Below are 13,102 nucleotides of genomic sequence, written 5' to 3' on the forward strand. Positions count from 1 at the left end.
CAAGAACTACGAGTAGAGCTATTTGGTGCTTGGCTTATATTTACTTCCAAAAGGTGCTTCTTATCATCTTCTAAAGCTTGCTTCACAAAATGTGGTGCAGTAGTGTAGACATATGGGTCGGAAGTTTTAACAAAATATTTGGCTGCCTTTGCTAGCTGATCCGCTACAGCATTTTGTTCTCTGTACACATGTTGGACGGACGGATTATTAAGCTGGTTGAGGAGGTACCTGCAGTCATTAATCATATTGGCAAATGGAAGATTATCAGTTTGCAACATTGTAATAATTTGTGTAGCATCTATCTCAACTTCTGTGGGCAGCAAATTATATTGTAAGACCAATTTAAGTCCTATAATCAAAGCATATAATTCTGCTGATAATGTCGATCCCTTTTGGATAGCTTGTGCATACCCTAGTATCCATTCACCTTTTGAATCTCGAATTGATCCTCCAATTTCATATGCATCTGTGCCATTGGCTCCGTCTGTATTTAACTTATAAGTGTTGTGTTCAGGAGAATGCCATCCAAGATTAGGTGTACGTTTTTTCTTAGGTTTATGATAATAGGCTGTCAAGTAAGCAAACTCAGTAGCTTGGTAGATTGTTAATGAAACGTTAACCCTTTCCTTTAATGAATTAAAATTATTCTTATTACGAGTTAACCAAATGTTCCACGGGCTTATAGGTAAGTAAGTTTTGAGGCTTAAATTGTAAGGAAGGATTAGTCCTTTAGAGTTAATGAGGGAGTATAGCCAATTTTTAGTACCTTGTATGCCTCGTATATATGTAAGAAGATTTTTAAGGCCTAATTCCTCCCAGTAGGCAGTAGCATTTTCGCAAATAAGAAAGATGTGTTCAATATTTTCTTCAGCACATTGGCAGTAAGTGCAAGTGTCATTTTGAATTAAATGAATGTTGGTAAGATAAGCTTTAGTGGGTAACCTATCGCGGTATAGAAGCCAAATAAAAGCTTTTATCTTGGATTGGATTGGTAGCTTCCATATCCACAAAAAGTTAGAAGGATGGGTCAGTGATGTTGTGACTTTGTTTGTCAAATATGGTACCTAGAACGAGAGGTAAAAGTACCCGTTTGTGTTAACACCCAGTATGGAGTTCCTGATTGTTATGAACTTGTGAAATGTAAATTTGTTGTATTGAGTGAGTAATGTCCTTAGGTAATTCAAAAGGCATGGCTTGCCAATCCCAACCCTCTTTAGTTAGAAAAGAAGATACTTTGATGTTCTTCTGGTTTAAAGGTAGTGACCCTTGTATTAAGGATCGAATTGTAATTCCAGAATTTAACCAAGGGTCATCCCAAAAGTTAATGTGTTGGCCTGTTCCAACCTTCCATTTTAAACCTTTTTGGCATTGTTCCCATCCTTTTAATATATTTGACCAAATCCTAGAGTTTTTAAAGCCCTTTTTTCTAGTTAAATATTTATTAAGGAGTATTTGAGCCCATATTGCCTTAGGTAATTTGAAGACTCTCCAAGCTAAATTAGCAAGGAGTGCTGAATTTTTCATTTCAAGGTTTTGAATGCCTAATCCTCCCAACTCTTTTGAAGTGGTGATGATATCCCATTTTAAAAGGTGAATTCTTTTCCTTGTAGTAGTGGTACCCCATAGAAAATTTCGCTGGTATTGATTAATTTTAGTAATAATCGTAGTTGGAATGTGAATATATTGCATAATATGGTTGGGTAAGTTATTTAATGTTGACTTTATGAGCGTAGCTCTTCTTGCCATCGTTAGGAAGTTAGTTTTCCATCCTGCAAGTCTATTTTTAAAGTTATCCAGAAGGAATTGGAAATTCTCCTTTTTTGGTTTTCCTTGGAACATTGGAAAACCTAAGTATTTTCCAAATGATATGCCTTCTTTGATACTGAAGGAATCCGTGACAAATTGTTTATCTGTTGGCTTGCAATTTTTGGAAAAGTAAATTTTTGATTTATCAAAGTTAATTTGTTGTCCTGAATGATGCATAAATTGATTTAATACATCAACAATTGCATGACAACTTTTAGTAGTAACTTTTGAGAACAAGATAATATCATACGCGAAGAATAAATGTGAAAGTGGTGGTCCCTGTTTAGATATCTTGATAGGTTGCCATTGGAGATAGTCTATTGCTATGGAAATCTTATGTGATAACATTTCCGTACACATTATAAATAAGTAGGGCGATAATGGATCACCTTGCCTTATTCCTCTAGTTGGTGAGAAATATTGAGTCCTGGATCCATTAATGATGATTGATATGGAAGATGTAGTAATGCACGACATAATTAAGGATACCATAGGTGCTGGTATATTAAAATAGTGAAGAGTTTGTTTGATGAAAGACCATTCCAGTCGATCAAACGCCTTTTCTAAATCCAACTTCAGGATCATAGCTGAAGACTTACCTTGCATTTTTGCAAGGTAATTTAAAGTTTCTTGCACTATTATGGCATTGTCCGAAGCCCTTTTTCCTTGTTGAAAACTAGTTTGTGTAGGTCCAACTATTTTAGTAGCGATAGGCTTAAGACGATTAAAAATAATTTTGGTGATAAGCTTATACAAAGTATTACAAAGACTAATAGATCGAAATTGCTGTATTGTAGAGGGATGTTTTATTTTTGGTATTAAACAGGCTAGGGTTTTATTCAATTCCTCAGGAATAATATTAGTACTGAAAATTTCTTCACAAAGAAGAATAACTTTTCCTCTAACTTCTGACCAATACCTTTGATAAAAATATGGATGCAAATCATCCGGACCCGGTGCTTTATACGGTTTAAAGCTAAACATAGCTATTTTTATCTCCTCATGACTGATAGGTGCACCAACAATTGAATGTCAGTATGTGATAGGTTACAAGTGCTAGGGTCCCAACGAGAATTAGTAGTGCTTAAATCTTTAGTATTGAACAAAGATTTGTAGTAATTTAGGATTAAATTATGTAACTCAGATGGTTCATCTACCCAATTCCCAACTGTGTCCTTTAAAGCAATAATTCTATTTCTACATCTTCTGTATAGAGTTGACATATGAAAAACTTAATGTTAGCATCCCCGTCATTTATCCAGTTAATATGAGACTTTAATTTCCAAAATTCTTCTTCAACACGTAGAAGGTTACTATAGTCTAAATTTAATTGCATTTCTAAATTTTGAAGGAATAGACTAGTAGGATAATGAACTGATGCTTGTATGTCTGCTAGTCTAGCTAGAATTTTCTTTTTTCTTGGAATATGTTACCAAAAGTTTGCTTATTCCATCTAGTTGCTACTAACTGAAATTTACGAAAAGTGTCAAACAAAGGTTGATCTTCTGACCAAATATTATGAACTAGTTGTTGAAAATGTGGGTGTGAAGCCCACATAGTTTCAAAACGAAAAATGTTATGATGTATAGCTGTTGGGGGTTCTAAAGTAATTAAAAGAGGGCAGTGATCGGAATGAGTACGTGGTAAATGGTTAACTAATACTTCAGGATATAGGTTTAACCAATCATAGTTGGCTAAAAAACAATCAAGTCGCTCTAGGATTGTGTATCCATGTCTACGTTTATTAGTCCAAGTATATCTACTACCCTGAAACCCTAAATCAATTAACTTGCAAGTATTAATAAATTTTCCAAAATTATCAGATCTTTTATTATTGATAGGGAGGCCGCCAAACTTGTCTTTTGATTCCAAAATTTCATTAAAATCTCCCCCAATTAGCCAAGACATAGAAACAGTGTTATGCAAATTTAGAAGATTATACCAAAGTATATTACGTAGTTGATAATATGGGCTAGCATATATCGCAGATAAAAGCCAAGGTTGTTTATTTGGATTTACCTGGACCATACAGTGGATCTCTTGCACAGAAAGCCTCATTTCTGTAACATTGATACTAGCTTCATTCCATAACACAAGTAATCCACCTACGAGACCATTTGCTGGCACTTGTGACATATTTGTAAAATTGAAATCATCACGCAACCTAGTGTGATCTTGCATGTGAGTTTCAAGTAAAATGGCTAACACTGGCCTGTGATTATCTAGGAGAGATTTAAAATGCCTACGGAACTTTGGATTGTGTGACCCCCTACAATTCCATACTAGGAAATTCATATAAGAATTAGGAGAGGTTGTCTCCCTCATGGGAGGTGGAACCATCGGACTAACTGCCTGAGTCATCGTCTGATCTAGACTCAGAGAGAGAGGTAGCTGTAGGAGTGTGGGGATGATCACCATCGCATACTTTCCTACTTCTGGATTTATTGTTTGACGAAAATTTAGACTGCATGCTATCATTTCTAGGGGGCATTTGAGAATAAACTTTTTTTTGAACTGTTCTTCTAGGTTGTAGAGTTGAATTCTCTTTAGCCACCAAAATTCTATCCTCGTTGCCCTCATTTCTGCTAGTATCTCTGCTAATTCCTGCCTTGTTTGAGTGTCTAGTGCAGGAGGAGATAGAGGAGGTGTGTGTTGTGGACTGTCATGTGGTGTGAGGCTCTCTAGTGGCCTCAGGGGGCTCGCGTAGGGAGAAAGAGGGTTGAAAGTGTCTAGTGCCTGAAACCAAGGGGCATACACTTGACCCATGTGATGAGGAGGATAAAATGGAAGGAGTTGGAAGTTCTGGTTCCCTAATGGGCTCATAAGAGTCAGTGGATATTGCCAGGGAGCTTGTGTTGAGAAAGATGCCTGGTTCTCTAAGAACAGTGGGGTCTGTGTCGAGTACCATTGGTTTTGGTTGTAAGACTCCATTCCTATCCTCATTCCCTCTGTCACTATCTCCGCTAGGTGAGTGGGATTTTGAATTAGCAGCAAACCTCCTGGTTGTTCAATTCCATAGTGAATACTAGGGCATAACCCTGCAGACCCATCTCTAGCCAGGATTGAAAAGGTTGGTCCATGGACATCTGTTGAGATGTGTAGATTGATGTGGGGAATCTGGGGTCCCTGCATGATCAGCCTTGGTAGATGGAAGAAGTGATTGTTCGCCTGCATGTTCTCTTTGAAAATTTGCTTTCGACTACTGTTGATGAAAGTTAGTCTCTGCATTGTGTGTGTTTTCAGAAGAGGGAAGTATTGGTGTAATATTTGTTAAAGGGTCTGTGATATTAGTATCAAGTGACTTAAGAGGCAGAGCGAACAAGGAAGGCTCTAGTGGGATAGATTGAGAAGGGGTAAGAGTGGATGAATCACGTGGACTGTAATCATTGTGTTTGCATAGAACAGTAATTTCATTGCTTTCAGGAATTACTGTGGCATGCAGTTTGATTAATGAGCTATTGGGTAATAAGGAGGACGTGTCTAAGGATGGTAGACCATAGGTGATAAGGCTGTATGTGATAGGTCCATATGAGGAGGTGGAGTGTTACATGGAAAATCTGTCCTATGTGGATTTTGTTGCTGAGGAAACGTGGTACAGTCATTAGAAATTTTTAGAGGCTTAGGTTGTGTATTAGATAAGTTAGAGCTGGGTTGAATAATTTTTTGATTGGGCAAGTAGGGTGGCTGTAATGATGTAGTTTTCAAGTGGCTTAAGGTGGGCTCCGGTTGAGTTTTTGCTACTTTGTCCTGTGAGCCGACTTGGTTTGGGTTACTAGTCGATGGGCTAAAACTCCATGTTGTCAGCTTTTGGTCCATATTGCCCATTAAGAGGACTAAATTTATTAGAGAATTCCTTAGTGGGCTAAGACGGCCCATCTACATTTAGCGCAAAAGAGCGGCCCAAGGCTGGGCCTTTAGGGTTTGAAGACTTACCTGGTAGTAGGTGTGCGGGCGGTTGTTCCAGCGGTGGAGTATTGGTGGTGATGTTGCTTTGTCTTGGTTTATATGAAGAGTTCATCTTTTTTGGAAAAATAACTGTTCTCCACTCTGTTTCAGGTTTGGCAGAAGAAGTGGATGGTTGATTTGTTTGAGGATTTTTTATAGTTTGAGTGGTATGTGGACAGCTCTGAATTGTATGACCTAAATGGTCACAGCTAGTGCAGAGTATATTTATACCCTCGTATAGGAGGTCTTGCCTATGGTTTCCTATGTTTATATATGTTTTGAGGGGTCGCTCCAAGGGTACTTCAATGCAAATACGTGCATATCGTCCCCTTGTAGTTGCTGAAGTACATGTATCAATCTTTAAGAGATGTCCTAATTTAGATCCAACTCGTTGTAATATTTCCACATCGTAAAATTCCGTTGGTAGTTCAGGGAGCCTTACCCAGATTGCCGAGTAGATTAGCTGTGTTGACGATGCAATAAATTTTGGTTCCCACTTACGTACTGATAAGAAGTGGTTTAGAATAAACCATGGACCTCCCTGTAGAGCTTTCAGCATGTTTTCTTCCTGTTGAAACTTGATAAGGAAGAAATCTGATCCCAAGTCAATAATAGGGAGTTCTTCTGTGGGTTTCCAGATCTCTATGAGTTTGTTCTTTAGTAAGTGGTGTGCAATTCTTCGTCCAAAAAGCTTGATAATTACTGAGTATTTCCAAGGCTCATATAATCGCTCCTCATCAGTTGTGGAAATCGGTATAAAAGTATCATCCTCATATGTGCCTCGGATGAATTCATTAGGCAGGTCAGGCTTAGGTAGTGGTTGTTGATGGTTGCTTATAGATGTAGCGAGGTATGTGATGACCCAAACAGTCATCACTTGTTTTAAATTAAATTCGATGACTCTGAGGCCTTAAAAATCTCATTTAGAGTCACCTCGATTTGCGTGCGCAGTCCGGGCGTTTAGCTGGAAAGCTTAAATACGAAAATCTATGAAAAAAATGATAAAATTTGGTTATAAAATGAGTTAATTTGACTTCGGTCAACGTTTTGGGTAAACGGATCCGGACCCGTGATTTGACGATCCCGGAGGGTCCGTAGGAAAATATGGGATTCGAGTGTACGCCCGGAATCGAATTCCGAGGTCCCGAGCCCGAGAAATGAATTTTTAAAGGAAATTGTTTTTCTAAAATTGTTAAGGAAAATTGAAATGAAATTTGATTAGAACGTGATGGTATGGTCCCGTATTTTGGTTCATGCGTCCGGTACAGGTCTTATATATGATTTAAGATGTTTCTGTAGAATTTGGTGAAAAACGGACGCCGTTTGACGTGATTCGGACTTGAATTGCTAAAGTTGATGTTTTAAGAAGTTTGAGAAAAATGCTTTGGTTTTGAGGTTTAATTTGTTGATAACGATGCTATTTTGGCGATTTGATCGCACGTATAAGTTCGTATGATGTGGTTGAGTTAGTACATGTGTTTGGTTCGGAGCCCCGAGGGCTCGGGTGTGTTTCGGATGTGTTTCGGGAAGTTTTGAGTTTAAGAAAAGTTGCAGATTTTCTGCAGTCAGTGCCCAGGGATTTTACCCTTCGCGTTCGCGTGGTATCACTCGCGAACGCGTAAGGCAAAGATCCCAGGTGTCCACCTTCTTCTTCACGAACGTGAAGCCACAGTCGCGAACGCGGAGCCTAGGGGGATTGCTCATCGCGAACGCGAACTGTGTGATGCGAACACGTAGGGTCATGGGGAAGGGGTCACCACTTGTGCATCGCGAACGCGACCACTGGTCCACGAATGCGTAGGCTCGAGGAGTTCCTATTCTGCGAACGCAAAGACTACCCAGCCTGACCCATCGCGAACGCGAGGTGCCCATCGTGAACGCGAAGGGCAATTTTGCCCAGCTATTTTAAAAGACCAAAAACAGAACCCATTACGGGATTTTACCAAAATTTCACAAACCCTTTCTTCTCCAAAGATCCTAGGCGATTTTTGAAGCACTTCTTCACCAAAACTTCTTGGGTAAGTAATATTTAACTTGTTTCCTTCATTTTTCATTAACACCCACTAGAATTCTAGGCCTAAAACATGTAATTAAGGGTAGAAAATTAGGGATTTGGGTAGAACTAGGGCTTTTTGATTTATGGTAATTTAGACCTCGTTTTGGGGTCGAATTCTGAAAATAATTATATATTTGGGCTCGTAGGTGAATGGGGGATTTAATTTTAGTCTGAACCTTGTGTTTTTACCAAGCGGGCCCGGGGTCGATTTTTGGGTTTTTGGGAAGAATGCCTAGAAAGCTATAATTAGGCATTGGTTCGAATTGTTTAGCATTTATTGATGTTATGAAGTCATTTATGTATAGATACAATTGATTTGGAGCCGAATTCGAAAGGAAAGGCGGTAATTGAGGAGTGAGTTGGCCGTGGAAGTTTGAGATAAGTGTTCAGTCTAACCTTAGCTTGAGGGATTAGGAGTTGAGTCATATTTGCTACTTGTTTCTTGTTGAGTACGACGTATAGGCATGGTGACGAGTATCAATACGTTGGTGTCGAACATGACGGTGAGTCTTAAATTGATACTTGTTGTATTCTTGAATGATACTATGGTTGCAAAAGTGAGTAAATCCGTGGTATTGCGCAAAGACTTAGTTTATTTTCGTGGAAGTTACTTATGAGTTTACTGAGATAATTAGGAGTTGAGTTGAGATTGGTTATAGCTGATTCTCCCTTGCCGGGACGTATATACTTGTACTGTTGAGTTCCCTTGCCTAGTATAAATTATGGTTAATCCCTTGATGGGACTATTGTCATGATCATTGTAAGCTGTATACTTGGAGCGGGTTGCGCGCCACAATATTTTTACTACTATTTATATATGGATCGTGTTGCACACCGCAACAGATATTACATTGGATCGGGTTGCACGCCGCAACAGATATTATATTGGATCGGGTTGCATACTGCAACATATATTATATTGGATCGGGTTGCACGTTGCAACAGATATTATATTGGATCGGGTTGCACGCCGCAACAGCTATATATATATATATGGATCGGGTTGTGTGCCGCAACAGTAGTGTTATTGTATTGTTGTAGACATTGTACTGTTCTTTCATATATCTATTTGGTTTCTGCTAGGTTGATATTGTTTTCCCCCGAAGCACGTACCCCCTCCCTCTTAAACTGCTTATTACCTATTTATTTTTCCACCATATATTATATAACTGCACAGGTTTATCTGGAGTCTGGTTTTAGCCTCGTCACTACCTCGCCGGGGTTAGGCCAGACACTTACCAGCACATGGGGTCGGTTGTGCTGATACTACACTCTGCACTGTGTGCAGATACTGGAGCAGCGTTTGGTCAGCAGTAGTAGTTCGGGAGCCAGCCCTCAGTCCACTGAGATCCCGAGGTAGTCCTACAGGCATCTGCAGGCCCGACATCTCTTCTATCTCTTTTTATGATTCTGTTATCATTTGTACCGAGACAGACGGAGTTTCTTTCTTTCAGACATTTGTATGTAGTGATCTTAGACAGTCCGTGAATGTTGTGACACCACTTTCTGGGTAGAGACATATGTGGATTTCCGTATTGCTTAGTTTATTTCGTTTAAATCTTCCACTTTAATCTAACTGTCCGCTGTTATTTAAACGTTTGTCACTTGTTGATATGATTTATAAAAAAGGATTAAAATAAAAGAGTTAATGATTTCTAAGTTCGTGGCTTGCCTAACTTCTACGAGTAGGCGCCATCACGACTCCCGAGGATGGGAAATCCGGATCAGGTATTTGTTAGCAAGAAGTGTTTGGAGGAAGCTTGCTGGCTTGTGGTTGATGAGGTTATCATCTATTTGCATAGAAGTTAGATCGGGTGGTTCTTTGAGTTGGTTACGAGATAAAGGGTAGTTGTCAGGAGGAGCAGTCATATTTAGGAATAGGTTGTGGTTGTTTGCACCAAAAGTTGTGATTGTTGGTGGAGTATCTATGGCAGAAAGTTAAACGGAAGAAAAAGGAAGTTTACATGAGAGCGTTTTTTCAATGCATAATCGTTGAATTCTTCTTTGTTGTGCTTTAGGTCTCATTCCCTCACTTGTTCTTTTGTCCATTCATTAAATAACAGTAGAGTTTGTTTGAAAACACATATAAATTAATTTGGAGTGGTAGGATTCATTGTATTCGCAAATTCTCAATGCTCTTTCTGCTACCGACCATGTTTTTTTTCTTTTCTTTTTAATTAACAACCCGTAGTCGTACCGCGCGATCAGTATTAAAAAATATTAATTAAATTAAATTATGATCGGGCTTGTTTGATCCTATTAGATTGTATTGCTTTAATAAAATTCAATTGTCATCTTACTTGTCAACGATATACCCAATAATGAAATCTCTATTAAATCAAAGGTACTTATATAGTTAGTGAATAACTTTTTTGTTCTATTTTTTTTATTATATTAACCAATATTTAATATCCGCTTTCTTTTGTAATATATGAGAAGATTTATAATTTATTACTGTTGAAATATTTTTTTAGTTTAAATTTTATTCTATTGTTCTTAATAATATTATCTAAATTTTAATGAACAAAATCTCTGTTAAACTAACGGGACTTATACAGGGAGCGCATTGAATAAAGTTTGTGTTATGTATTTTTCTTATTATATCATCTAACAATTAATATTATTCCATTGTTAATAGAAAATTTTATTAACATGTTACTTTATTAAATATTTTTCTCTGAAAGTTTTTTATGTCTTTATTTTCGTTTTATTTATTTTAAAATAATTTTAAAACTCCAACTTGAAACTAATCCCCAATTTGAATTGCTAATTATTATTTTTTTAATTTTGTTTTTTATATTAAAATTATTTAAAAACTCCAACTTGAAACTACATCCCGATTTGAATAGGTATTCTTCTCTTTCTTTCGTTTTTTTATAGCTATTTTTTTTTTGCTTTTTTATTTTAAGATAATTTATCAACTCCAACTTGAAACTTTCTTTATTTTCGTTTTTTTTATTTTAAAATAATATTTGAAACTACTTCCCGATTTGAATGGGTAGTACATCCCGATTTGAATGGGTAATTTTTCTTCTCTTTCTTTCGTTTTTTTATAGCTATTTTTTTTTTTTGCTTTTTTATTTTAAAACAATTTAAAAACTCCAACTTGAAACTACTCCCACCCAATTTGAATGGGTAGTTATTTTTTTATATTTAATTATAAGATATTTATATTTAATTATAAGATATCTATATTTATTAGTTTAAATAAAGTAATCAATTAATATACATACATATATATATATGGTAGTTTTTTATTTTATTTTATTATTTTCGTTTTTTATATATATTTAAATTCAAAAATAATAACCAATAACTAATTATGCCATGTAGCTTTTTTTTAGGTTGCCACTTGACTTAAGGAGAGGACTTTTTCCTCTCCTTTTAATAATATATAGATATAGATTTGAACCTACTCATGAGTATTACAAAAGAAATCAACTTGATGTAGATATATAGGAACTTCTAACGTTGGATTGCATTGGATTGGAGAGTAAAAAACCAAATTACGAAATTTTAAGTGCAACATTTTTAATTTTATATAATAAATGAGAACGATAGTTTTCACTTTGAATAATGAGTTTTCCTAGAAAAATATTGGAGCATTATTTGCCAAATTTTTTGAGTAGTTATTTGTCAAAGACTGAAAAAGCGCCCAAAACATTCTGTATATTATATATTTATGTATTTTTCGATTATAAGATATAAATAGTATCTGCCGCAGGCTAAAAGTGATAATACCTAAAAATGTTAGGAGCATTATTTTCCAAATTTAGGTTGTTCACTTCCAATCATTAATCTCTCTCTCATTTTATATTCAACATAAATTCGCTCTGTGCCATACATAATTCGAACTTGACAAAAGAAAAGGATATTGTAGGAAAATATTGGCTTATTGTTTTATGTTACGAAACTTAGCTCAAAGTAATAATATAAAACAAAAAAATAGATAAGAATGTAGGGAGCAAGAGATAAGAGATTCTTATTTCTTCCATATATTCAAGTGTGTTACAAAATGACTTCTCACCCTCTATTTATAGTACTACATAGAGGTCTACCAAAAGAATTTCATAAATATGTCATTAAGCATTTGAGATCATGGTAGAAGATCATGGGGGAGGTATGGGAGTTACAACCATAACTCCATAAGTATTAGAGTAGTGGGAGTTATGGAGATAATGGAGAAGAGTAGTGGGTATTACTCATTTGGTGGTTATAGACATCCACTATAATCATATTTTATAACACTCCCCTTGGATGTCCATAATAATGTATCTCGTTAAACCCTTACCAAAAAAATCCCGTGGGAAAAAATCTTAGTGAAGGAAAAAGAGTACACATATCTTGTGATACGCATTGTTTGTTGCCTCGTTAAAAACCTTGCTAGGATAACCCAGTGGGATAAAACCTCAATAAGGAAAAAAGAGTGCAGCGCGTATCTTACTCCCCCTAATGAAAATATCACTTTACTTTTCGGAAATGACGCATTCCAATCTCGTATACCAGCTTCTCAAATGCTAGGGTTGGTAATGATTCATTGAACAGATCCACCAAATTATCAATCAAATAAATTCGTTGAACGTCTATATCACCAATCTGTCGAAGATCATGTCTGAAAAGAACTTTGGTGAAATGTGCTTTATTTTGTTGCCTTCAATATATCCTTCTTCCAATTGATATAAGCAAACAACATTATCTTCAGTATTATAGGAATCTTCTCTTTAAAGAAAAGTCACACGTCTGTTGTGTGTTGAGTCCCTTGCTTTATCAGTTGCTTATCTTGGCATGACTTGAATAAGTATCAACAATTAACTCCCTTGTAAAATGATAATATGGCAGTACTCTCACATGCAAATAGATTGTTTGAAGAACAAACCTCAGGAAAATGCCTGCATTTGTATAACCAACAAAATCTTGGCAATATTTGTTAGAATAAACAAATCTACATCAAGTATTCCTTTTGAAATATAACACTAATTGTATTCCAATATCTCTACATAGGAATAAAACTATATCTCGCTAGCATATTGTTATACTCATGGTTCTAGCCAGATATATTATTGCACCAACTGCACTAGACACAAAAACAAATCATGTACGCCATGATCGCTCTAATCTACAAAAGGATTTGCCGAAGATTTATTTAATAAATATCTTGGTAACCTTAATATGCTTCAGAACAATTTAAATCCTTCAAGGATTTTCATTATATGCATATCAAATGTATTGTCAGACCAAAATCTGAAATGACTCCATTCACCACAGGAGAACATGTCTCCATATAACTAATACCAG

At 36.3% G+C, this 13,102-nt stretch overlaps 1 protein-coding gene across 1 annotated transcript; it reads right to left on the reverse strand.

Moving 5' to 3' along the window:
* Positions 1-5,005: 5,005 nt before the first annotated feature.
* Positions 5,006-6,625, reverse strand: LOC109215296 (uncharacterized protein At4g02000-like). Its single transcript, XM_019379331.1, has 2 exons — positions 5,740-6,625; positions 5,006-5,235 (listed from the first exon to the last, which is right to left on the reverse strand). Exons 1-2 carry the CDS (start codon positions 6,623-6,625, stop codon positions 5,006-5,008), a joined length of 1,116 nt encoding a protein of 371 aa, XP_019234876.1.
* Between the last annotated feature and the right edge of the window lie 6,477 nt (positions 6,626-13,102).

Source organism: Nicotiana attenuata, unplaced genomic scaffold (genome assembly GCF_001879085.1).
Source record: "Nicotiana attenuata strain UT unplaced genomic scaffold, NIATTr2, whole genome shotgun sequence".
Classification (NCBI taxonomy): domain Eukaryota; kingdom Viridiplantae; phylum Streptophyta; class Magnoliopsida; order Solanales; family Solanaceae; genus Nicotiana; species Nicotiana attenuata.